We start from the raw sequence: 25,189 nt of genomic DNA, 5'->3' as shown, positions 1-25,189 counted from the left end.
TAAAATTATTTATATTTTTACAATGCCTAAGTTAATTAATGAAGTGAAATTTTAAAAAATTTTTAGATAGTAAATTATTGATATAAATAGCCTCGTGGTCCATCGGCAATAGTACAATAATATATTTATAATTTGTAAAATAAAATGAATAATCAAGAATTTTTACTTACAACAGAAAAAGGATAATCCAGATTAAATAAAATAAGCCTATTTTGTATTTTCATTATTTCTTTTTTTTTATTATAATCCACTTATTGATATGTTTATTAAATTGACAATTCAGAATTTTATTAAAAAGATCTTAATATGATCTTTAAAATAAAAATTACATGCCGTTGCACTATTAATTCTTAATAAACATAATATTGCTTTCATTTTTAATCCTCTTTTTCTTATTGCAAAACTGTTGAATGTAATTATGTATATCATCAAATTCCTGAACTCCATTATGAGATCAAAACAGAGTATTCAATGAAGCCAAAAAGCGCTATTGTTTAGATTTACAAATTGTTTTGCCATTTTTTTTTTTAATCTAAGTGGTTTTTTATTAATATATTTATCACAATCCTACAAGTTGCCTCAAATTTTTCCAATGGCATTATCTTTAATTGAATAAAAAGATCTGTACTATAAAAAAATCTGGCAAAAGAAGGTAGATTTTAATATGCATCATTTTTGTCTTCCGAAATTGTAAATTGCATACAGTAATTATTAATCTCATATCGCAAGATAGTAATATAAACCATGTGCTGCATTTCAGATACAGAAGCTACTTGATTGTGCAATATGGGCAGAATAAATTTTTGCATAATGCTGAAACTAAGAAAAAATTCAAGAAACGTTGTTAGAAATTAATTCAGTATGAATTATCAAACTATAGCCAATATTGATACCAAATTAAACAATATGTAATTTCATGTAATTATTGTCTCAACAAAAAATGAGCATGTCACATAAAATTATATTATTGAACTGGCTTCAATACGCAGAAATAACACAAATTTTTTGCTTGACATTTAGTCCGCATTTCATATTCCCCACAAAATTAAAATGAAAAACTTCACAAAATATTATCACGCCACTGCTTCATGCAAAAGTTGCCAAATCAGCCTGATAGAAATGTAAATACAAAAAAAAAAATTACGTGCAATTGAACATCAATTTCCAAATAATTCATCGCATTTCTCGCTGTTCAAGTTTTCTATTTTGTGGTCATTATAGCCACATTGGTCCATTAGGCTAAGGCCGCCCTCGGATCCCACGTCCTCGAAGCCCACGTCCTCGTACCTGAAGCCCTCGTCCTCGAAGCCCTCGTCCTTGACCGCGAATACAAAGTGGATGACCTCGCAAAGGGGGCGGTCCTCGAGGTCCAGGTGGACGATTATCCCAAGGTGGCCTTGGTGGACCAGGAGGTCCCATCCGGTCTTCAAACCGAGGCGGTTCTCTGTGTTCCTCAAAAATTGGCGGGCCTTGAAAATGTGGAGGTCTTTGTCGGCAAAAGGGCCCCCTCTGGATTGGTGGTCCTGGAGGACCTCCATCCTGATGGGGCCTCACTGGTGATTCATTCCAATTCTTGCCCTCAAACTCAGGTGGACCATCGAAGTGATGAGGCCCTTCTTCCTCCCACCCTTCTGGGTTTTCAAATTGAGGTGGCCCTCCTCCCCAACCCTCGGGCTCTTGAAATTCCTCGTGAATTGGTGGTCCTTGAAAATGAGGAAGTTTTTGAGGGCCAAAGGGTCCCCTCTGCATTAGTTGACCCGGAGGGGCATCGTCTCGATGGGGCCTCATCGGCACTGCGTTCCAATTTTTGACCTCCTCAAACTCAGGTGGACCATCACAGTAATGAGGCCTTTCGTCCTCCCACCCTTCAGGGTTTTCAAATTGAGGCGGACCTCCTCCCCAACCATCGGGATTTTGAAATTCCTCGTTACTTTGTGGCCCTTGAAAATTTGAAGGCCTTTGAGGGCCAAATGGTCCCCTCTGAATTGGTGGGCCAGGAGGGCCTTCATTCCAATCTGCGTCATCAACCTCTGGTGGTCCATCAAAGTGATGAGGTCTTTCGGAGTTGTTGAATTGAGGTGGCCCTCCTCGCCAATCATCACGCTCTTGGAACACCTTGGGTCTCCGAGGTCCTTGATAATCTTGATTCCAAGGCGGACCATTTTGCACTGGTGGACCTTGAAATCGTGTTGGCCTTTGAAATGCAAAACGGGTTCCCCGAACATTGGGACAATATACCGGTTTGCCTCTACGCAAGAGGTTTACATTTTTTTTAACTATACTCGAATAAAGACTAGGTTGTTTCTTAAATGCTGAACTCTGCTTCAAATTTGACTGAGGTTTGGGCTTGGTAACTTTGGAGCTTTTGGTTTCAGCTCCAACAGGCTCCTTGGTAGTTATGGCAACCGAAGTCTCTATGGTGTTTGTACAATCAGAATCGTCAACTCGAGTCTCCTCAACCTGCAATGTAATAGTTGTGAATAAGAGCTAGATAATTATAAATTAAAAATAAACAAATATTTCATATAAGCAGCATGTAATGGGGGTAGGGAGGATTTTCAAAGCAATTTTCAATATCACACACATTTAAGACAACGCCACAGTTAAATTTAAAATTATTCAAAATTAGTTAAAATAAGGCAAATCCCTTATAAAAATCACCAACAAAAATGCAAATAATAAACTAAAAACCTCGCGGGCAGTATAGTAAGTGGCAAGTAAGTGCGGCATCAATTTGCTCTCCAATTACGGTGGTGTGAATTAAATGCTATCCCAGATACTCTGACTGGTATAGGGTGAGAAAATTGCCCATTAATTTGGTCTGTTTTATTTATTAACCCCGAGGCAGAAAAGGTGCCAATCTTTTTCCACTTCCTCCTCTTCAGGCGCTTTAAGAATTGGAAATTTGTGTACATATATAATCACATATAAATACAAGAGAAAAAAATACAAAAAGTGTATCACTAATTAACAAAAATTTCAAATAATTTTGAGGAAATACCTTATTAGCTTTATTTTTCTGGGTTTTTTTCTTTGTAGGCTGAGGTGTACTTTGAGTTGGCTGCGGTGCATTTTTCGTTGCTTTGGGTACACTTTCCGACGGCTGGGAGGCACTTTTTGATGGCAGGGGAGAACTTTTTGTTGGCTTGATTGCACTTTTGGTTGCCTGGGGTGCAATTTTTGCTGGCCGGGATACATTTTTCATCGGCTGTGGTGCACTTTTCGTTGGCAGTGGTTTGACTGGTTTGTTTGGTACGTTACTTAGAATAGCCTTCTCAATTTTAAAATCAGTCTGCGGACAAATGAAAATATTATATATTAACAAAGCCTTATCTTTAATCGTTTCAATATTACCTGAGTTTCAACTGTGGTAGATCCAATTTTTTTAGCTATGGTCATCGTGAACATGTCTCTGTTTTTGGGTTTCTCGGTCTAAAATAAGCACACAGTTAATGTTAAATTTTGAAAGTAGAAACAAAAATAAAACCTGTGTTCCAATTGTAGAGAATGATTTGACTGGAACAACTGGAGGCGAATCCGTCATGCAGCTGGTTTCCTTTAATTGAGACTTGATTGCTTCCGTACTCGTCTAATCATAAAAATTTAAATTTGCGAGGGATAAATTTGGCAATTTGTATTTTATACCTGCTTTTCAGTGCTCAAAACTTTCTTCACAGTTGCACATCTCAAGTCTTCTTTTGGAGTACCACAGTATTTGCAAGCAGAGGAGTTATTGATTGGCTTTGCGCTCTCTTTAATTTTAGATGTGTCTTTTGCCTAAAAATAATCCATTTTAAATTTAATTAGTTTAATCCATTTGCAAAATACCTTTGAATTTATGATTATTCCAGTTCTTTGCACCTTATTAGCTTTCACCTGTGCTGCATTTGTTTCCTGAAAAATGTATTGTTTTCTCTAATGGAAAATTTAAACAAATAAAAATTTATTACCACGAGACCAAAATCCTTTCTGGTGTGGATTGGAGGACTTTTCCCTTTGCTGCCGTCAGTCAGTGTTCCCGGCTTTTTTATTATTGGGGACACCTAAAGATAAATAATAATTACACAAAAGTTTTAAAACACCTCTCAACATTACTTTAGCTTGCAGGGTTTGGTTAGTCTTGCCCATTTGGTTATTTTTCTGTTGTTTCAATAATACATTGACTAAATTGCTCGATTCCTGCACTTTGCCACCTTAAAATATTTTGAAAAGCCAATTATACTTTAAATAAATATTGAATGTTCTGGTTCATACCTTTAACAAGATTGTTTGGTTGGGCTGCTGGATTTACACCTGCTGAAACAGCGTTGTTAGAGGATTGTGGTTTTCCTGGTAATTGCTTCATTTCGTCAATTGGCATCTGCTTAAGAGAATTAAAATTAATATAATTCATTCCCGTTGGTTGCTGAGCCAGCTGGTTGTAGCGGTATTCCCCAGGATAGTAAGGGTTTTCCATATTTCCTGCTGGACCATAATAAGGATATGGTTGATAAGGGTATCCCTGTCCATGGTAAAAATTTCCATGCATGTTGCCAGGATACATGGGCTGATGGAAATTCTGAGTAGGGTAGCTTGGCCTAGGTGAAGTTGGAAAAGGTGTTGGCAATAGGCTCTTGCCAGGAGGATGGTCTTGTCGAACGTCAGGCACTAATGGAGGCACAGTGTATTGAATGTCCATCAGTGGCACAACTGATGTAGGCACTGTACTTAGAGCATTTTTATTCCGACCCTTTGGTGGACTTTTATACAACGGCTGTCCTTTAAAAGTGGCTTTCTTACTTCCGCTATCACATGGACTAGGAATTTTTGTCTCACTCGGTGATTTGTTAGCTACTGAAGATAACTTCTACAAAGAAAAAATTCAAATTATTTTTTTATCAAAAACTTTACAGTTTTATTTCACATTTTCCTCTTCTTTACTAATTTCCCTTTGAACGCTGCCAACTTTCTTCGGTGGTGACGGAATGGTAGAGAATTTTTCCTTCTCCAGGATCGCCATCTCGTTCGACTGAGATATGGGCGTAGCTGTTTCCTTTCCACTCATCTCAGGAGATTGTCTAGTTGTATTTGCAGCAGGTAGTTTGTTCTCTTTAGTTGCAGCATCTATGGCACCGCTAATTTTGTTAGCTTCAACTTGGTCTGGCTGATGGTCGGAACCTGCAGTTTGACTGTTTTCGTCTTCAGTGGAATTTTCATTCCAAGTTGGAATCAAATCAGACTGGGGCTTCTTCTTCAGGGTGATTTTGATCTTCTTGCTTACAGAGACATTTTGAGCTGAAGTAACATTAGGATCACATCCATTTTCAAGTGAAGAGATTGAACTGTTTTCTATCTTTTCCAATTTGATTTGGACACTAGGAGGTTCTGTAATAGAAAAATAATATTTTAAGTAAAATTAAATCAAACAAGTTAAATATAAGTACCATCGTCACCTAATTCAACAACCATCTTTTGCTTCTTTTTAGGTGGCAGGCTCATTATGTCCAGAAGGTCATCAAAATAATTTTCTGGCAGGTCTGAAGCGCAGACATGAAGTTTCTTATTTGACGATTTTGATTTGGTAGCCGTGGGCAAGACAGTCTTGTTTTGAGCTTTAACCTCAGCAATTTTTGATCCTTGTTGAGGCGCAATAATTGATCCTGAGGGTTTAATCTTATTTCCTTCTGAGGACGAGGTTGACGGTGAAATAGTTGTGGTGTCCTGGAACAGCGATTCTTCGCCACCAACCTCGGCATCGTCGTTCGAATACACCATCATAACACCACTCCTGGTAAACTTGCTCATCTTGCGGCAGTGATGATTTCTCAGTCAATCAGGATTCCCATTCAAACATTCTGCAACAGGATTTAAAAATAAATTTTACACTTATTTTGAAAAATTATTATTGTATTAAAACGATTGAAAAACAAGTAAATATCATACAAAAGATTTTAAATAATTAATACGAACCACGTCTGTTTATGACACGTATGTAGTCAGCAGCAATGCCATTGAAGATTTATGTACACAGAAATCTGTTGTTTTCTCTCTGTCCTTCATACGCGTACTCGCAAGGTAAAGTCCAAGACACTTTACAAATACAAATAGATGCCTATTAATTAATTTAAAATTTAAGACGAGCAAATTCAGTTTATGATTAGTATGGCATCATATTGCACACAACCTAATTAAAAATGCAGCGAATAATTTTTGCTCAGTGGCCGAAAAACGACTGCAGTTTGTAATTTACATTTTTTTTTGTGTACAACAAACATCTGTGACTCAGCGAAGCGGGAGTGGGTAGAGGGGGAAATGGGAAATTGTGTTGCTTGAAATTGACACGGCCAGCAGCTCCACCGGCGCCAAATCAGATCGACGACCTACGCCAATTTTTCATTCTCCAAACCAGATAAATAAATTTAATTTTTCCGCTATAGGACAAATTTTAACAAAAAATTTGTAACAAGTTGTGCACGGAGGAAATATTTGTCTAAGAATTTGATTAATTTTTAATTGTTAAATTTATGCAGTTTTTATTTACCTAAATTTTTATAAAAATCAATCATGTTTTATAGCTTTTTTTATTTAATGTTCCTCCCTCTCTATGCAAAGCAATTGTACATGGCGTTAACTCTGTCAATGTCAGACTGGCTCAAACCATCCCTTTGTCCAATAGGAATACCAGGTGGCTGAAATAAAAATAAAATATTAAAAATAAAAGGTTATTATTTAATATTTTTAATATGTTTTGATACTGTACATATAGAATCTACATAATACTATTTGTTAGCTTTTTTGTAATTCGATCTTACTTAATTTACTTGCACTTACTATGGTTTCAATTGTTGGTAGGGCATTACTCGAAAAAGCCGTCGCTGAATAGTGCATGACGCTGCCATAATCGTACGCTGCTCCAAACGGGGACGTGTTATTTACTATGAAGAAGTTGTACACCGTCACTGCACAAAAGTAAAAAAAAAATATGAAAATTAAAAAATCCATTATTATAATATTACAAGGTTTGATGTTCGCCCATAAAATTGAAACATAGTCGTCCCTGTCAGTTCGAGATTGCTCATGATGGAAACCGATGGTGTGTAGCAACTCGTGTTCAGGAGTCCCAAGCTTTTTAATTAAAAAATTTAAAACTCTAAACTTTTATTAATTTATTGTGAATACCTTCCTGATGCAACCCGGAGGTTGCAGATTGACGTACTGAACGCCACCTCTTCTTCCAACAGAGGACCAGCACCCCGTATCCTCCCCTTGGATAACGATGTAATCTGTTTGATTGCCATCGTAGGGCACAAATTTGATGCATGTGTAATTATGGTACGCCTCAAACGCATCACTCAGAAGCTGCAGTTCCGTTTCATCTGCGAACATTGATTTCTTTAATATATTTTTTTCATTTTTTAGAAGAAAAATAATTATACTGAAAATTCCGTCGACGATAGAATAAGGGATCACTCCATCTGCCCATCTGAAGTTTGTGTCGATGATGCCATTTTTGTCACTCGGCAGAGTGAGAATGTCACCCTGGAAATAAGGACCAAGCTCCTCAGGGTTCACACCCGAGTCCGGGTCCCATGTTGAAAGAATTTCACCTGGTATGTAAATATTTGGCTATAAAACTAATTTCACTGTGGTAAATAGCAAAAATATAATTAAATATTATATAATTTTTACCAGCGCGCTTGTCTGGCAAGCCCAAGCTTTGAGCTCGCAATTTCAAAATCGCTTTCTCGTAGAGATCATCATTGTCGTCCTTTTGGGGTAATGGATTGGCGTGCCCTGATGGGAGTAGGATGCTCAAAAGAGCACAGGCTGACAGGAGCTGCATGTTAACTCTGCAAACGAGCAAACTCTGGTTTTTCAATTGATAATTATATATCCCTCTAATTTTTCGCTGAGTAAGATTAGCTTCGTACCTTCCAGACACCCGTACTGTAGAAGTTCTCATATATTTGATTTTTTTTATCTGTTCTCCTCTTTCAAGAGTTTCAAGTCGCTTGAACAGCAGATTAAAACTATCGCGTTTCATGGTACACGTCAATTACAAATATTGCGATATTTAAATTTTTCTACTAAAATCGCGTGTTTTTCCAACTACTGGCATGCGATTTATTTTAACGCAATGTTCGTACCAAATTTTTGATATCAAAATAATATTCGTCATTGTTTGATAATATTTTCATCATTATATGTCAGATATGGTCATTCAACACATATGTCAAGAGCGAATACCTATAATTAAAATAATTTTCTTAAATTAAATTATATAAATGCTTTAACTTTTCAATGTATCAATTTATTTTATCCACAAAATTAGGTTTTGATATGATGAAGAAGAAATTAATATAATTTTATTACAGACTGGCTGACTTGAAAATGAATGCAAAGGAAAGAGCAAAGCAATTTGGACACCCACGCGGTGCCCTTTGAAAAAATTGTTTTTACGTTACAAATTAGTATTCTTAAGCATAAAACGTTGAAATTTATTTTGCTTTATTATATTTATATATCATACAAAACAAACAATCAATATTCAATCATGAGTCACTATTTCAATTACATTGAAAATTTTATTTAAATTATTTCTATGCAAAGCAATTGTACATAGCGTTGACTTTGTCAATGTCAGACTGGCTCAAACCGTCTCTTTGTCCAATAGGAATACCGGGTGGCTGAAATTTAATATTATTATTAATTAATTTATAAATTTCATTCAATTAAATTTTTTGTTTGCTTTTAAATAAAAACATTGCACAACACAAAATTTTGGATTGGAATATTTTTTGCACTACTTTTACCTTCGTTTCGATTGTTGTAAGGGTGTTAATGGAAAAGGCCGTCGCTGAATAATGCATGACGCTGCCATAATCGTAAGGAATTCCAAATGGAGTCGAATCATTTGCCATGTCGAAATTGTGATATTTTGCTACGAAAAAAAAAACGTAAAAAACAATTGAAATCATCAAAAGTATTTTATAATACTAGGGTCGATGTTCTCCCACAAAATTGCAACATAATCGTCCCTGTCAGTTCTAGTTTGCTCGTGATGGAAGCCAATGGCATGAAGCAACTCGTGTTCGGGAGTTCCAACCTTTTCAATTTAAAAATATTAATAAAATCTGAAAGTTTTTTTTTAATTTTTAATCCATTACCTTCCTGATGCAACCAGGAGGATGCAGATTGACATACTGCACACCACCAATTCGTCCAACGGAGGACCAGCACCCTGTGTTCTCGCCTTGGATGACTATGTAATCTGTTTGGGTGCCATCGTAGGGTACAAATTTAATGCAAGTAAAATTGCGATACGCCTCGAACGCATCACTCAAAAACTGCAATTGCGTTTCATCTGCAAGAATTTTTATTATTGTTATATCATTTTTTTTAAATAATGAGACAAAAAAATTAATATATACTGAAAACTCCGTCAACAATAGTATAGGGGATCACTCCATCGGCCCATCTGTAGTTGGGGTCGATAATTCCACTTTTATCACTCGGGAGAGTGAGAATGTCACCCTGGAAATAAGGTCCGAGTTCCTCAGGGTTTACACCCGAGTCCGGGTCCCATGTTGAAAGAATTTCACCTGAAATTTATTCATTTATATTTTGTGCGAACAATAAAACATTTACTTTTACCAGCACGCTTGTCCGGCAAGCCCAGACTTTGAGCTCGCAACTTCAAAATCGCTTTCGCGTAAAGGTCGTCGTCCTTTTGGGGCAAGGGATTGGCGTACCCTGACACGAGCAGGATGCTCAGAAGAGCAGAGGCTGACAGGAGCTGCATGTTACGTCCACAGAGCAACACTGTAATGTGAAAATTATATGTATAATTTTTGCATACGAGATTATCTTTGTACCTTGGAGGCATTTGATGTACCGTGGAACTCATTTGAATTTTTATCTGCTCCCCCAAGTCCTTTAAACTGATTAAACTTATCATTAAATGGTTCATTTCAAACAGCGTTAATAGGATTCATAATTTTTTGCTGTTTATCAATTCGCGACTTATTTTCTTGTAACAAAAGGCAGACAGCAGTCATTGAAAATCTGTTAACGCAGCGCTAATTTATTGATATCATTTTGCAAATTATATTTTTATCATTATATTCAAGAAGGTGCTTAACATTATCAATGCGACGCTTTCAATTCCAACAACTTATATTGTTAATTAATTAATAATTAATATCAAATACAAGTATTGGCAGAAAATTAATAAAGCTCCTAAAATTAGACACTATTCTGCAAATATCTGGAAATTTCAAAATATACGGCTGCATTATTTAATTTCATTAATTTAAACTACATAAAATTTTTATTAAATTAATATATTACGAGAAATCACCTCCAGGCGCCAATCAGCCTAAAATGCAACAATTTTGCTACCGTACCCAACAGACGAGCATCTTTTGGTCATTTGGAATTTCATTATCATTTTGATTGTTATGTTTAAAAAAACGGGTTTTTTTTTAATAAAAATGACTTCGTTAATTAAATATTAAAATACTCTTATCCATCAGTTATTCAGTTGAGAGAGGAAATGGTTGAATTTAATTTCATCTTAACACTTATAATCTGACCATGGCGATGATATTTTTAAATGAAAATTTTTTTTATTAATTTTTAATCTCGCATCTCCTATACTCATCACTGATCACATACAAAAGGACTTTCGATTTCTTTGCCGTCTGTTGGCGCCACTCGCGGCGGCTGCATTCGCGAGCGCCCTCGGAGCTCCCGGGCAGCCGCGCGAATCACTCCCTCCCCTCCAGCCCCTCTTCCGTCTTTCGGCATTCGTTTGAACCCCCTTCCCTCGGCTCGGCCCTCGTCTTCTATTTTCACGAGCGAGCAGAAAACATACATTTTCTGCTGCTCTCGCCTTCGGCCGGGTCGGTCGTGTCCACAAAATCGGCTGTCTGAAGCAAGAAGAGTTCTCTGTCCAGCCGCACCATGTCCCGGAGATAATCCTCGTCCAAAGCTGCACCCCATCCCTCTTCAGCTCGAGATCCTCCTTCGCAAACTATCTTTGGCTTTTTGCAACAACTGCGGCGAGTGAAAATCAAAGATGAACGGCCACAACAACCACCACAACCACGAGGTCCGCCAGGCCACCGTCGTCCTTGGCGCCCAGTGGGGCGACGAGGGCAAGGGCAAGTTGGTCGACCTGCTGGCCGCCGACGCCGACGTCGTCTGCCGTTGCCAGGTGAGTCCCTTTTCTTGCCCAACTCGCCCAAAACAAATTTGTGGTTTGTCTTTTGGCAAACCGCGGCCCCATCGTAGAACAACGCGCGGGAATTCGCGACAGTCGCGGGATAAATTCCTCTTTTTGCAATTCCGGTTAATGTGACTTGCAAATATCTAAGAGAAGGAGAGTTTTGCAAAATAAAAAACTTGATTACATAAAGTAATTTTTTTGGGCACGATTTAGCGAAATGGTTGCTGCTAACTGCGTACTTACTTTTTTGTAAAAAAAAATGTAGTTTTTATATAATCGAAATTGTGCAAAAATTAAACTAAATCTTCTTTTCATGCGGAATTAAACTATAAAATTATTACGAAAGAACCCTCAATTTAGGTGGAAATTGGAATCACCAAGAAATTTATTTGATAATTTTAATTTTGAATTAACACAATTAATTATTGAATTTATTTTTCAATCTACTTTATAACGTAGCTAATTGCTGAGCTTATAACTTTTTTAAACAAAATTTTTTGAATATAATTAAATTTTCAAAATAAAGACAGTCAAAAAATTGTTATATGAGAACATTCGCACTATTCGCAGACTTTTTTTAGTAGGAGTGTGTATTTTAAATTTTTTTAAGCTCTACTGATTTTGATTCTTGAAATTATTCTATGTAGTTAGAAATTAATGTCTCAGAAAAGTAAAGTTTTGCAAATTTTGTTTTAAATTTGAAAATATTATTTTATTGAAATAAATGTAACACCAAAAATTACTCTATAAAAATGACTAGATTATAATTCTTCCTATTTTGTTAATTATAATTCTCGAAAATGACTTAAAATTAGCTGCACAAAAATTGTTATTTACAATTAAATCATTATTTATGTTGTTCGTCAAATTTTATACAATAATTTTTTTAAAGATTTGAAATTTGCAACAATTAACGAAATTTGAATGCTGAAGTTTCACAATTTTTTACATCATTTAATTTAACCATTCGTTGTAGATTCAAATGTCAATGTCAATTTTTTATTTTATTGCATCTCTCAACTTTGATAATGATATGGATGAATTATTTATTTTTCAAAGCGAGGATAAAATGTTTTCGTCATCTAAGAATTTTGACCCTCATGATCTTAACCGAGAGGGTTGTCTGCCTTTTGGCCGGGATGTTGCGTCAGCTGGAAGAAATTAATACATTATTGCCATTCGCAGCTGCTTCGACGAACCTCCGTGTGAGGGAAACAGACAGATGCTCTTCGGTTTTGTAACTCGCGTGAATTTCTCGTGAGGGTCAACGGAAAATCGAAGTAATGAATTGGTGAAGGAGCTCAGGGGCATTGTTCTTGAGTAATTAGCGCGGCTGGCCTGCTCTTATTATTGTTATTCTTGGCGAACAGCTCGCGGCAAATTTTACAGCACTTGAATGGAATTTCCATTTAATTGTGACACCGTTTACGATTTGTTTGTTGGGCAAAGATCGCTTTGAACTTTTCCTCCATAAAATGAGTGAAATAATTGTGCCTTGATCTTTCCCATATTTCAAAATTAGTCATTTTTTTCCTCAATTTCATTGATGAGTTGCAAGTACATAAATATAAATTGTTAAATTTAAATCACAATCTTTTTTTAACAAATTGAAAACCATTAAGTTTTAAAAAAAGGCTTTTTTTAAATAATTTTGTTGCCAAAAAAGAGGGTGAACAAAAATCACAATAAAAAACTGCTACTGTGTTAATTTTGGAAAAGTGCCAAATTATTTGAAGGATATATTTTTCTCGCCAAGATCTCGTTTGACTTTTTAAGTTTTTAGCGCCTCTGCCATAATTCTGGCGCGTTCTTTGTTTATTTTCCGCAATGTTTGAACCTGCGTTGGATGGAAAACTCCCAGCTTGAAGTCTTCTGTACTGGATGCTTTTATACAATTAGTAAACACGTAGGAAATTGCGAAACAACTGCAGATCGTAACCTCATTCAAAGTAAAACAGCCCATCTGGATTATTTGCTCTCTCGAGAAATAATTTATTTGTTCATGTTTAATGTTAAATATTTAAAAGAGCTTTGAATGACCATGGCAATTTGTTTTTATTTGTTTGTATTTATTTATCTCTGCATCAAAGGATATTTTATTTAATTTATAAACAAAAGATAGGCAATTTAAAAATCAATTTAAGAAAATATTTGTTCTATTTATTTGGTGGTTTGAATATTTTAATTCATTTATGTTACAAAAAGTTTCCTTTGTAAAAAATTGTATAAGGAAAATAGTAAAAAAAACTCATTCTGCTCATTTACATAAAAAAAATGAGTCATGGTAGCCAGTAAGAAGATCAAAATACACCGGATAGAATTTTTATCTGCATGACGTAATTCTCAAACCAAAAGCAAACAATTTTCGCAGTTTCAGCAGAGATAGGGTTCTGTAATTTGTTCAGGCAAAAGTGGTGCGGTACCAAAATCAGACTTTAGCATGCATTGAAACGAGATAACCTGCAATCCAACACTTTGAAAAAGGAAGAAGAGATTAAAATTTTAGCCTAATTTATTTCCTGAACATAATAGTGTGGAATTTCATATATTCAGAAAGGAGAGAGATTTAACTTTCCAATAAGTGAAATAAGAAAAAATTTAAAAAATTTCATAATTTGATTTTTGCTATCCATATTCATAATTTTAGAATTTCTCGGCAAGCAAGTAAAAAATTCAAAAGAGATTATTTTCTGGGAATTTTTTACTTCATTATTTAAAATTTTGTATAATTTACAGGTTATGAAAGTTTGGTCACTTTTTCAGCAAAGGCCCTCTGAAATTTCTAAAAGCGCAAAAATAATTTGGGCATCGATCGTCGTAAAAAAAAATCGCGCGTCAGAAGAAGTCCAGCATGCTTTTAAATTTAGAGGTGGAAAGGGTTGCTGCCAAAAAGCTCTCAACCGACGAGTGCCGACTTACTGACCGACCGCCGGACGAAAGCACATGACTGATTAAATTTTCGAACATGCAGATAATGAGGGAGGTGCGCCGCCGTGTCAAAATAACGCTCCACTTTCGTTGCTCGCCATATCCATGGCGCGGGCGGGAGGGCGGCCGGAGGCTAAAATTAGAGATCTCTCTGTTGTCTCGGCTGATTCATTCGCAGCTGATAAACAAACAATCGCCGAAACTCATTCATCGGAATAAGAAAAAATAGTGCTCAATCTTCTGGATTTTTAATCGGAGAACAATTTGTTCCCTATGAAAGTGTGAAAAAATTACAGCCTTCGAAGGCTCTGATATAAATAATGCTAATATTGAATTATGCGAAATTTAATTTATTTTCCTCCTATTCACACTCGCGAACACAGATTTAATTTGATTTATTCACTGCATTATAAAATCTATATTTCACTCAGGTTTCATTTATTGCATTCAATTTATTTTGAAATAAAATTAATCAATTCCAACTCTGTGACCATTGGTTTTGGAATGTAAAATAATTTAAAAGAGACTTTAACTAATACGTTCAAGATAAACCAATAATTTGAAGGAGAATTTAATTGCAATTTTGAACAACCCCAAACTTTTATTTTTAATGAAATTTTAAAATGAGAAAAAGCATAGAAACGTGGAACTGCAGCGGTCTTTTGCCCTGAGCCAAAATTTCTTCAACCTGCCCGCAGTCGAATAACGAAAATCGACTTTTCCGCCATTCGAGGTCGACGGGAAATTGGGTCGCGGTGGCGACACATAATTTCTGCTCGCGTTCCAAGCACAATCACCCACTTTATAACGATAATTTCGCGTGGGGCTGACAAAGGACGGACGGATTATTGTTTGTTTGCACCAGCGCGAGGCATCTCTGTCCTAATTCCTCTGTACCTGCCTCCACACAAATCGCATGTAAATCAAGCCCAACTTAATTAAAACACACGCCAGGTATTTTATTATTTTCCTCCAGCCATCTTTTGTCACAAAGACTGACGCAATTAAGTCGCTGTTGTCGTCCTTATTATCATTATTGCTTACTTGCTTGTGTTTGCGAAAAAATAAATTTATTTACGCGACGTGTTTGCGTGTCCTTTTGTTGTGGACGAGCGCTCTGTAGAATTTTAAATCGCGCGTGTTTTATGATTGCAAAGCTGTTTGCCTCATCAAGCAAAAGAAAGATGTGGCATTGTTCAGAATGAGATATATGCCCTGTCATTTACAACTTGACTTGGGTGAAAATATTCATTCTTAATTGTAAACTTTTTTCTTTGAAAAATTAGATTGTTAATGTTTAGCTTATTTTGTCAAGAATTTTATTCGCTCTTTTTTATTAAAATTTCAATATATTATTTAATATTATTGGAATTAAATATCGCCTTGTAAGGGCATGTTTTTGAGCAGAGAAATTACATTTTTTTTTTTAATTTTTAACTGCTTTAATTTTCCTTGAAATTTCGTTTGCAACGAAAATTCTATCAATTAATTTAGCATATTAATAAAATTAGTCAAAAATTGTTTAAATTCTCTTTCTTACATTCTCAACTTTCTTTGTTAATTACAGTCAAGCGATGTACAATTAATGCAAGAGAAGTGTTTATTAGCTGCCATTAGCAAAACACAATATCTCATTGCGTGAAAACACATGTTTGCGTCTGACCAGGGGTCAATGTCGTCAGCACGCCAGCAGAATAGAGCGCCCGTCAGCAGAGATGGTTTCCATTCATGCGGTGCCTTTCCATGGGTGACCGCCCGAGATGAACTCTGGGCTGATTTTTGCACGCGTGCCACTCAAAGAGGCTGAATTGTATAATTCATCCGACTGTGGCAGGCAAACAAACGACGCCCTTGTCGCGTCATCAATCACACCTCAGACCTCACCAGGTAGGGCGCTGCAGCTTTTTGGCACCGACGTGTGCAAATTTTTCACCGCCAGCTGTCCGGTCCGGTCGCTCTCTCGGGGAACAAAACAAGCCAATTTGACGCCAACTCATTGTCCGATTGAGACCGAGACCCCTGTTAAATATTTTGCATCAACTCGCAAGGGGATTAAGAAGGGCGAAGTGGCACTCAATGCGACAAAGTTTCAATACTTGGCAAGCGAATAGAAAAGAAAATTACCTTGAAAATAAACGTTTATGTAACATCCCCAGTTGCCAAAACTGACTTTTATCCGGATATTATCCTCTCCAGAGAGGGTAATATCCGGATAATTTTTCGATTTTGGCAGCTGGGGATATTAGCATAATATCATTTCAAAATTCAAGGTTTTTTTAAAAGCAGGTTTACTGGCTGATTTTAATTTAAAAAAATATGTGTTTTAATTTTTGTTTAATACTTCAATTCATATAAACCAGATAAACTTTAAATTCTTTGATTTTACAATTTTTTTTTCAACCTGCCTTCACTATAAATAAAAATTAGTTACGAATTAGTTAGGTTATAATAATTAAATCTTCCTAACTAATTTTTATTTATAGTGAAATTATTACAGATTTACATGAAAATGTCCTATTAAATTAGGTCGGGAAAAAAATAATTATGGTGGAGAACGTATGCATTTTTTTTATACAAATTTATTAATAAATCCAGTTTTAATTATAATTTTGAAACCATGATTTTTATCTAAGCTCTGAATTTTCAAATTGTATATTTTTAAAACTCAGAGATTAATTGCAATTGTAAACTGTTGACTCTATTAAATTTTGACAACATTTTTAAGATCTCGAAAGCTATTCAAACAAATAAAATAAATAATGTATTATTTCCTGTAATAAGGATAAATTTTATGAATATCTTAACAAGTTGAATAAATGTAGAAACTGCGAGTTAAAAAAAGAAAAAACATTAGCAATGAGAGTGCTAAATCCTGCAAGGTTGGAGATAAGTTAATAAAATTTAAACCTTTTCCGTGAAATTAAGTTAATATTTTTTTTCAATACGATTTACTTTTTTTTTAAGTATTTGAGACAAAGACAGTTTGAAATTTCAGTGTTAGTTTTAACTTTTATTTATTTTAAAAACGAAGTCACAAAAAGTTGAAACTTCCGTTCGACCGCACGTACAAGGTCGCGCCGCAAAATGCCTCTTATCTCTTCTTTTCCCCAAGCAAACGTCTTTGTCGCCGTCGTCTGACTGGCGATAAAGTTGCCACACGGGGGCCCCAACCAAAATGCATTCTCGGTTGCGAGTGAGTGGCTTGCGCGGGCCTGTCCGGCCGGCGAGTAAACATTAATTAGCGTCGCGCGTTTGATTGCGGCCAAGGCTGCCCATTGTAAAATAAATACTACAAGGAATTGACGACGATCGAGAGGCGTCTCATCCCTAATTGGCGCACGTCACAATCCCTCCTCCGACCAACACCGACTTAATTAGCAAAGTCTGATGAACGACCAGATTTGATCGAAAAGCAAACTGCCTTGAAGCGACAGCGAAACCACTTTTTGCAATGAAAATGACGCATAATTAGTTGAAAATTGCTGTCTGAGCGAAAAATGAGAAACTACTTGACTTAATCATTTAATGACAGATAAAATTACTTAAATTATCTTAAAGAAATGAATTTGTATCCTCTTTGTCTTGAATTTATCATATATTCATGATACAAAATAATTTTTTAGAGCTGCAACTTAAATTTATAACCTAAATTGTAATTATTTTCTTTATTTCCCAACAAAACAAGAAATCTTACATTTAAATTTTTTCAAATTTTATTTTGTAGCATTATTTCATCTTGTAATTTCTATGTTCTAGGGCGGTAACAATGCAGGGCATACAGTTGTCGTCGACGGCTGCGAGTTTGATTTCCATCTGCTGCCCAGTGGTATCATCCAGCCCAAGTGCAAGTCTCTAATTGGTAAATTAAATAATCATAATTTAAAAAAAAAAAATGCATTAATGTGATTAATTTTCCTCCCAGGCAACGGAGTTGTGGTGCATCTGCCAGGAATGTATGAAGAGCTGAAAAAGTGCGAAGCCAAAGGCTTGAAAGATTGGGAAAACAAGCTTTTCATCTCAGACAAGGCTCATCTTGTTTTTGATCTCCACCAGGTGATTTGATATAGTAATTTTCTTAATTAGTGCTAATATGGCATTATCAACAGCAAGTGGACGGCATGCAGGAGCAGGAGAAGGGCAAGAAGTCCTTGGGCACCACCAAAAAGGGAATCGGTCCAACCTACTCGTGCAAGGCCTCCAGAAATGGAATCCGCATTGCTGATTTGATCGGAGATTTCTCCCAATTTACAGAAAAGTACTTTTTTTTATTTGATTGTAATAATTGCAGATTGTAAATAAAAATTAAATCTAGGTTCCAGACCTTAGTGGCTGCGCATGAAAAGATGTTTCCTAATCTCCAAGTGGACGTTGAGGCCGAGCTGAAGAGATACAAAGAACTGGCCGAAAAAGTGCGGCCAATGATTGTTGAGTCAGTTTCCTTTTTGCACGAAGCCTTAGCTGAAGGAAAGAATGTCCTGGTTGAGGGAGCAAACGCCACCATGCTGGACATTGATTTTGGTACGTTCATCAAAAAATTCCTATTAAAGGAAAATTGATTGGATTTCTAATTATATTTGTGCATTCTTGAATAAAGTAATAGTCAAGTTCTTTCAAGATTAAATTAAATGCTAATAGAATATATGCAACAAAAACATCCTCATTTATCAACAACTGGACAATAAAATTATTAATTTTGTGGCATTGCAGGAACCTATCCGTACGTGACTTCAAGCAACTGCAGCATTGGCGGCGTGTGCACCGGCCTGGGTCTGCCTCCTCGAAACATCGGCGAAATTGTGGGCGTCGTCAAGGCGTACACAACCCGCGTGGGGGACGGGCCCTTCCCCACAGAGCAGCTCAATGTAGGAATTATCTGGTTAATTTAAATTGGAACTGCTAATGAGACACGCTTTCCCATCAGGATATTGGAGATAAGCTGCAGAGCATTGGTGCTGAAATCGGAGTGACGACTCAGAGGAAGCGTCGATGCGGCTGGCTCGACATCCCGCTTTTGAAGTACACCACCATGATCAATGGCTACACCTCGTAAGTTAAACAAAATTTCTTTTTGAATTTATAAAAAAATCCGGTCAACATTTTACAATCGGTTTGAAATTTTCAACATAAATAAAATTAATTTTTTTTTCATTATTATTTCAGGTTGGCTCTGACAAAGCTGGACGTGCTGGACAGTTTCACGGAAGTGAAAATTGGAGTTGCGTACACACTCAACGGTCAGAAGATCAAGCACTTCCCGAGCGGACAGGCTGAACTTGGTGCCGTCACCGTAAGTATTTCCAAATTTAGAAAATATAAATTTAGCTCATTAATAATTTTGTCAGGTTGAATACGAGACTCTGCCTGGATGGGAGTGCAGCATCCAGAACGTCAGAACCTTCAACGATCTGCCAGAAAATGCACAACGGTACGTCACGCTGATCCAGGAGCTCATCGGCGTACCAGGTATATTTAAATCCAATTTATCGGGAATCCGACCCTAATTTGGCAATTCTATTTCAGTTCAATACATCGGAGTGGGCAAAGGACGAGAGAGTATAATTAAGTTATTCTAAACACATCTCAAGAGGCACCACTATTTTTGGACAAGTTTTTGCCCTGTTTTTCTCCTACCAGCAGTTGCTACAGATTTTGGATACAAAAATCAATTGCCGACAAATTGATTTCCCTACTGCAACGCTATCTCACACGTCCTGTTCTTTAATCTTCCCTCTCTAGTCTCACACAAGCTTGAACTTTGAAAAGAGGCTAAAAATCGGCAATGTTAACAATTGCTTCCTAATTTCACCAAAGTCTGGATTGCAGACGATTGATTTATTTGTTGTGACACACAAGGTTGTTAAAGCTGCATTCATTTGTCGCCTTTCCCTGTCCTCAAGTTATTGGGTATTTTCGAGCTGCCTAGTAATTTTGCAGGAAAATCTAAGTTGATGTCAGAGAACTCGCAAAAATAAAATAAAAATCAAAGGTTGTAACTCGGACTGTTTTATTATTCGTGTTTCGTCCTTTGATCGTGAGACCAAATTTAGAATATTCAAGTTAATGGTGTTTGCATTAAATTACAACCAGGTTATTTTGCAACAGTATCCTTTATTTGAAATAAACCATATATGTGTATACAGGATAAAATAGATGTATGCATAACGACAATTACAGATGAGGGCTATGCTATTTTAGATATAATTGGAACACCACACAAACCGAAGGTCAGCATAGAGGATAAACTTATTAAAAAATAAAATCGAAGATTGTTAATAATTTTGAACAGAGAGGGAAGCCAAAGAATTTTAATTGCTTAGCAGTGGTTGTTGTTAATCCAGTTTTAATCTGCACATTTAGTTATTTGCTCCCACTATTACAGATAGTTTCCTTAGCGAAAAATAAAATGCACCTACTTGTGCACTGAACAAGAAACTGTTCACCTGCTGCATTTCCCTCTACTTTTCTCTATTAAAATATCATTTGCACCTCTCGCAGAGGAATTTGCAAAAAAAAAAATGAAATGAAGCTTTTAAGATATCTTTTATAATCCATTACAATTTTTCATCAACATCGAATGTGTTTTGAGTGTCGATCCTTAACTAATAGCAAAGTTTCTTACTGCTAATTAAAAAAAATGATAGAGTGAATCAATGAAAAAACGAACATAGCCATTTTATTATAATAACTGTTTGAAATTATCAGGTCACTTCAGTAGACCTCTTTGATATAAATTCACATCTGATCAATTCTTTGAAATTAGGGTTAGTTTTAATAAAATAATAAATTTTCTGACATGAGAAGAAAATAGTAAGTGTTATTAAAAATATTGTTCATCATCCCATTATTTATGGACGAAAGCAAAACCAGCATGTTATCTCAAAAAGATGCTCACGCAAAGGTATATAATGTGCAAGTCAGTAAGCTCTAAGGGTATTTTTGCCAATTCAATCTTTTTCTCCATCACAAGCTTTTGCATATTATCCGTTCGATACTCAACCTGAATCAGTCCAGGCAGCCTTTCAAAATCCACCTTCCTTTTTATTTAAATTTAGTAGTCGGGGTTTCTCGTGAAATTACTTGACGTTTGCATTTTCTAACTAATTTTAAGTGTTGTACTTTTTATCAATCATTACCAAGAGCTACCTCAGTATCATTTTTGCTATTGAAAGTCAAATCTCCAAAATCCCAAAGAACAATATTAGTGTTGAACAGAAAAGAGTAAAAACTGGTAAGAACTAATTTTTAAATTTTACGTGAGCTACAACTGGGGTCACTATCAATTACAACTTCATCCACTTCTAAATATTAATACAAAGATGAGCACTAATTCGTTTAGCCACTGTGTGTGTGTTTGTAAATCTCCTCTCCATTATTATCAGATGCATGTCAAACATAGATCAACTATGGATTAACATACTCAAGTGTATGAATTAGTGCACCTCGATGGCAGTAAATCTTTCCTATATTCATTTCCATTACACAATGCAACGTGCACCAGACACTGTTTCTATTTTCCTCAAGGGTGCACTACATCTCGATCGTTTTGACACTAAATATTTAGAAAAATTCCAAGAAAAACTCATTTGAATTTGATGAAACTTAAACATTAATAATTTGAACCATTTATCTTGTAAAGACGAAAACAAATAAAACATCACCAAGATCCACAACAAAATTGTTGCGCCAGAAAAGAAACGTAAAAAAAAAATGGCTTCAATTTCCAGACCGAAAAATTACAAAATTAAGAATAAACTGGTTTTGAAAACAATTTCAATTTTCCAATCGAAGAAGGGCGAAAGGGTTTTTGCAGCATGGCGAGCTACTTTTGATTATTGTATCAGCGATGGTTGTTGTAAAAGACAAAAATGCACGCGAGATTCTGAGTAGAGGGGTGGTCAGGGTGTCTCTACCGTGATCGGTCTGCCCCTTTCAGGCGAGTGTAGATCCCAGGTGCGACGGCCACCGTTTTCGGGCAGAGAACAACCCTTCGACCCCCTACTCAGCCGCCGCGTCGCCATGCTGCTCACACGGGGGCTATTCTGCGTTCAGGTAGCGCAACACGGCCTCCACGTCCGACAGCATCAGGTCCGGGGAGGTTCTGGCCAACATCGGGGGCGGCACGTCCAGCGGCGGCAACCCCTTGTCCACATCCATGTAGCCTACATCTTCTAGCGGGGGCGGTTGGTCGTCCTGCAAAATTATAAATTTCATTAGTTTGGAATTAATGAATTAGGAAAAGAAATAAAACCATTTTTTAGTCCACATCTGTATTCCGAAAAAAATTAAAACCCAAATTTTCTACGTTATTTAATTTTTAAGTATATTTTATTTCGATGACTTCAAAATTAAATGTTTGTTTTGAAATTTTATGCTTTAAAGCTTAATTAATAATATTTATTTAGTCTTTAATTGATTATTAAATAATATATCAGCTAGGAAACATGGTCTGATATAAATAGGTGGTACACATTATCGATTTTATATGGCCGAACGTGGGAAAAGTTGCGATTCGGAAAGAGTTGTGCCAATTACGCATTTGATTGGCTTCGTCAACCCACGGCATTCGTTAGGTAAGAGTGGAGCCACAATCCAAAATTAACGCGTCAAAGAGCATCTTGATTCTTTCTTCATCAAAATCAACGCGCTCGCAATCAGCAAAAACTCCTAAAGAAGCGACAACCCTTGAAGAGAGAAGAGATGTTTGCCGAAAAGAAATAAAAAAATAAACTTCAAATTTCTAAACAAATATTTGCACGTGAATGGATACGTTTTAAATAAACAAAATTTACGACTGTTTAAAAACCACACCTGAGTACTAAAATTTAAAAAAAAAAATCAACCGACACCTTTCATTGGCACAGGGATAAAAAAGTTGGCCCGGAGTGAATAAAAAAAATCCATTGTTCTCCGAGTTGTAAAAAAGCAGAGCCTCTCGAGCGGTCTCTCTCTCAATTTGGCGTTGGTGGGGGCAGAAAACACAGGGAGATAACCTTGGTGTTACTATTATTTTATGTAATAATAATTTGCATAATTCGCCAGGCCATTGTCATTGCGAGTTGGCCCGGTGCCAGGTCTCTCGATCTTTCCTCTCTGTCACGTGACTCGACAGACTGATCTTGCAATTTTACTCACTACTCTCGTTGATCGCTATTTTCGTTATATATCTCTTTATAACATGTACTATTGCTGTGCAGATGTGGTAATTTAAGTGAGGGGGCTGCTCGGCGTCATAAATCAGGGATCTCTCGCAGGACCCGTTGGCTGCGCTGCCTCTATCCGCAAACGGCGAACGATCGATGCGACGAAACTGTGCTGCCGAGTGTAGCCTAATTTGGCTGGTATTGAAAGTGAATTAGCTCGGCAGGGACAGAAACTCAAAATGAAAGAAAATAAATTCGTTTGACAGGTTCTTCCAACTTACCAGGCCAACTAATTTCTACTTACGGCTTCCCCTGTTTATTGATTCAACAAGGAAGGCCTACATTGAAATGAATGCATTCTCTTTTTTTCATTCGGCTGCTCTAATTTCATGCAAGTAGATGCAGGTGTGTTTGTTTGTGGTTAATAATGCACAGTGACGTTCAACAATTTATTTGAAAAATAATATTGTTCATATCACCATCCATAGTAAACTTTATCCCCAGCATCGAATTAAAATCCAGTGTGTGGTTACGAGATTTAAAACTGATGACGCATATAATGTCAATTTGCCCAAGCGGGTGTGTCACCACCAGGTTTTGCTCTTTATTTTTGTATCAATATTCGCCGTTTGTATAATCCATAATATAATATTTTTGGCATATTTTTCAAAAAACATCTGCCGTTAATCGAGTGTTTCAGTAAAATATTTTTCTCCTCCGAGATGATATTCTCTGCAAACTTAACAACCTTACAGTACTTTGAACGTATTTTGATTTTCCAAGGTACAACATCAATCTTTTCATTCACTTGTGACTTTTAATCGTTTGAATATTATTGCATATTTTTTCAATTATGTAACTTTCGATCAACTAACAATGCTACTACTTTTAACTTTTCTCGTCTTCCTCTCCCATTATAGGCTGAACAACCTCTCTCTCATTTTCTTTCTCTCTCTGACTGCTTTTATTTTTATTCTTCGACGCCAAAATGTCTGGAGTTGGCTCACTCGGGAGTTACAAAAATGCGTTTCTTCGTTGCATCCGCTTTTAAGTAAATTTTACATAAGACTCTCTCAAAGTGAGCTCCGTGTCGCTCGCTCGCTGCTGCGTCTGATGTTACTTCTCCGGCAAAGAAAAGAAATGCACAAGTTCAGAGTCTGATTACGCAGATACCTTTTGTCGTTTGCCCGCCGAATTGCAACTTTTGCCCACCCGGTTGATCGGAATACAGACGTAGCCCGCATTAACGTCACACCCACTAACCAGCAGATTCATCAGGACGCTGCTCTTGTTCATTTTCTCGTCCGCCCAACTGTTCGCCGGCTTGGGCGCCATCAGGCGCTGCAGCAGCTCTGAAGAGTGCTTGGCCCTTTTCGGCTCTTCCGCGGACAGAAAATCTTGTGCTTGGCGTTTTGATTTCTGCGGGGTTGACGGGCACGATATTCGGACTCCTGCGGATCAGAGGCACAAACAAGTTGATGTATGAGTGTGTCAACAACTTTCATGTGGAAAGGAACTTGAGCAATTAAGATAAGAAGAAATTGAAGTTAGGGGTTTCCAATTCGAGATAAACGAGGCATGGAAAGGCTTGATTGAACATCAAGTGGAAACCATTTGTGGGCAGACAGATTTCCACATGGATTATCTGGTGTGATTGAATGTTACTAAACTGACAAGTATTAAAGAAGAGCTTCAAAAAAGCTTAGAAATTCAATTTGTTTACAAAATGAATGGAGATAAAATATAAAATAATATGTTTAAATATTTAATATGCTAAAGAATTTAAAAAATTAATTTAATTAAAGATAATTGAAAACAAATACAATTTCAAATGATATCAAATAAATTCAAGTTCAATATTGCCCATTAAATTCAATTTGAGATGTTAATTTTTCCCCTTTTAATGAAATTA

General features: G+C 36.4%; 5 protein-coding genes across 9 annotated transcripts in view; 1 reads left to right on the top strand and 4 right to left on the bottom strand.

Moving 5' to 3' along the window:
• Nucleotides 1-224: 224 nt before the first annotated feature.
• LOC132196406 (uncharacterized) lies at nt 225-6,272 on the bottom strand. 4 transcript variants are annotated; one of them, XM_059619013.1, is made up of 13 exons: nt 5,950-6,272; nt 5,424-5,834; nt 4,904-5,364; nt 4,708-4,846; nt 4,255-4,647; nt 4,096-4,193; nt 3,951-4,043; nt 3,829-3,894; nt 3,646-3,777; nt 3,488-3,589; nt 3,355-3,432; nt 3,002-3,292; nt 225-2,460 (listed from the first exon to the last, which is right to left on the bottom strand). In XM_059619013.1, exons 2-13 carry the CDS (start codon nt 5,782-5,784, stop codon nt 1,240-1,242), a joined length of 3,435 nt encoding a protein of 1,144 aa, XP_059474996.1. In that variant the 5' UTR covers nt 5,785-5,834; nt 5,950-6,272; the 3' UTR covers nt 225-1,239. The 4 variants fall into 4 exon arrangements, with proteins under 4 accessions (XP_059474996.1, XP_059474994.1, XP_059474995.1 ...); XM_059619011.1 differs by having other exon boundaries at nt 4,255-4,846; nt 5,950-6,091; nt 6,164-6,236; XM_059619012.1 differs by having other exon boundaries at nt 4,255-4,846; nt 5,950-6,069; nt 6,164-6,224.
• Nucleotides 6,273-6,528: 256 nt separating this feature from the next.
• Nucleotides 6,529-7,984, bottom strand: LOC132196409 (hatching enzyme 1.2-like). The gene is made up of 7 exons (XM_059619017.1): nt 7,911-7,984; nt 7,669-7,829; nt 7,416-7,586; nt 7,159-7,355; nt 6,996-7,104; nt 6,811-6,938; nt 6,529-6,668 (listed from the first exon to the last, which is right to left on the bottom strand). Exons 1-7 carry the CDS (start codon nt 7,940-7,942, stop codon nt 6,582-6,584), a joined length of 885 nt encoding a protein of 294 aa, XP_059475000.1. The 5' UTR covers nt 7,943-7,984; the 3' UTR covers nt 6,529-6,581.
• Nucleotides 7,985-8,314: 330 nt separating this feature from the next.
• On the bottom strand, nt 8,315-9,951 carry LOC132197230 (hatching enzyme 1.2-like). Its single transcript, XM_059620375.1, has 7 exons — nt 9,855-9,951; nt 9,634-9,801; nt 9,411-9,581; nt 9,147-9,343; nt 8,977-9,085; nt 8,793-8,920; nt 8,315-8,666 (listed from the first exon to the last, which is right to left on the bottom strand). The coding sequence occupies exons 2-7, from the start codon at nt 9,779-9,781 to the stop codon at nt 8,580-8,582; spliced, it is 840 nt and encodes a 279-aa protein (XP_059476358.1). The 5' UTR covers nt 9,782-9,801; nt 9,855-9,951; the 3' UTR covers nt 8,315-8,579.
• Nucleotides 9,952-10,816: 865 nt separating this feature from the next.
• LOC132196408 (adenylosuccinate synthetase) lies at nt 10,817-20,869 on the top strand. Its single transcript, XM_059619016.1, has 10 exons — nt 10,817-11,197; nt 17,894-17,996; nt 18,060-18,190; nt 18,244-18,392; nt 18,450-18,655; nt 18,845-18,999; nt 19,059-19,183; nt 19,298-19,424; nt 19,480-19,600; nt 19,658-20,869. Exons 1-10 carry the CDS (start codon nt 11,060-11,062, stop codon nt 19,708-19,710), a joined length of 1,308 nt encoding a protein of 435 aa, XP_059474999.1. The 5' UTR covers nt 10,817-11,059; the 3' UTR covers nt 19,711-20,869.
• Nucleotides 20,226-25,189, bottom strand: part of LOC132196407 (hypoxia-inducible factor 1-alpha-like) — a 41,886-nt gene continuing 36,922 nt past the window's right edge. For both annotated transcript variants that reach the window (XM_059619015.1, XM_059619014.1), the window contains exons 12-13: nt 24,541-24,728; nt 20,226-22,327 (exon numbers count right to left, since the gene is read on the bottom strand). In XM_059619015.1, coding sequence (XP_059474998.1) covers nt 22,172-22,327; nt 24,541-24,728 — 344 coding nt within the window. In that variant the 3' untranslated portion in view covers nt 20,226-22,171. The remainder of the gene's footprint in view (nt 22,328-24,540; nt 24,729-25,189) is intronic.

This window comes from Neocloeon triangulifer, unplaced genomic scaffold (genome assembly GCF_031216515.1).
Source record: "Neocloeon triangulifer isolate White Clay Creek 2 clone unplaced genomic scaffold, ASM3121651v1 ptg000012l, whole genome shotgun sequence".
Classification (NCBI taxonomy): domain Eukaryota; kingdom Metazoa; phylum Arthropoda; class Insecta; order Ephemeroptera; family Baetidae; genus Neocloeon; species Neocloeon triangulifer.
The sequence above is the reverse complement of the archived record's forward strand: the minus strand, read 5'-3'. Positions and strand labels throughout refer to the sequence as shown.

What these genes read in the sequence shown, in the direction of transcription:
- LOC132197230 (XM_059620375.1), bottom strand. Translation starts at nt 9,781, where the DNA reads ATGCAGCTCCTGTCAGCCTCTGCTCTTCTGAGCATCCTGCTCGTGTCA. An exon ending in CTTGCCGGACAAGCGTGCTG is followed by an intron (nt 9,582 to 9,633) that starts GTAAAAGTAAAT and finishes AATAAATTTCAG; the next exon opens with GTGAAATTCTTTCAACATGG. An exon ending in CTCCTGGTTGCATCAGGAAG is followed by an intron (nt 9,086 to 9,146) that starts GTAATGGATTAA and finishes TAAATTGAAAAG; the next exon opens with GTTGGAACTCCCGAACACGA.
- LOC132196409 (XM_059619017.1), bottom strand. Translation starts at nt 7,942, where the DNA reads ATGAGAACTTCTACAGTACGGGTGTCTGGAAG. An exon ending in TATCGTCGACGGAATTTTCA is followed by an intron (nt 7,356 to 7,415) that starts GTATAATTATTT and finishes CAATGTTCGCAG; the next exon opens with ATGAAACGGAACTGCAGCTT. An exon ending in CTCCGGGTTGCATCAGGAAG is followed by an intron (nt 7,105 to 7,158) that starts GTATTCACAATA and finishes TTAATTAAAAAG; the next exon opens with CTTGGGACTCCTGAACACGA.
- LOC132196408 (XM_059619016.1), top strand. Translation starts at nt 11,060, where the DNA reads ATGAACGGCCACAACAACCACCACAACCACGAGGTCCGCCAGGCCACC. An exon ending in ACGTCGTCTGCCGTTGCCAG is followed by an intron (nt 11,198 to 17,893) that starts GTGAGTCCCTTT and finishes TCTATGTTCTAG; the next exon opens with GGCGGTAACAATGCAGGGCA. An exon ending in TCCCCACAGAGCAGCTCAAT is followed by an intron (nt 19,000 to 19,058) that starts GTAGGAATTATC and finishes CTTTCCCATCAG; the next exon opens with GATATTGGAGATAAGCTGCA.
- LOC132196406 (XM_059619011.1), bottom strand. Translation starts at nt 5,784, where the DNA reads ATGAGCAAGTTTACCAGGAGTGGTGTTATGATGGTGTATTCGAACGAC. An exon ending in GAATAATCATAAATTCAAAG is followed by an intron (nt 3,778 to 3,828) that starts GTATTTTGCAAA and finishes GATTATTTTTAG; the next exon opens with GCAAAAGACACATCTAAAAT. An exon ending in TTTTGAGCACTGAAAAGCAG is followed by an intron (nt 3,590 to 3,645) that starts GTATAAAATACA and finishes TTTTATGATTAG; the next exon opens with ACGAGTACGGAAGCAATCAA.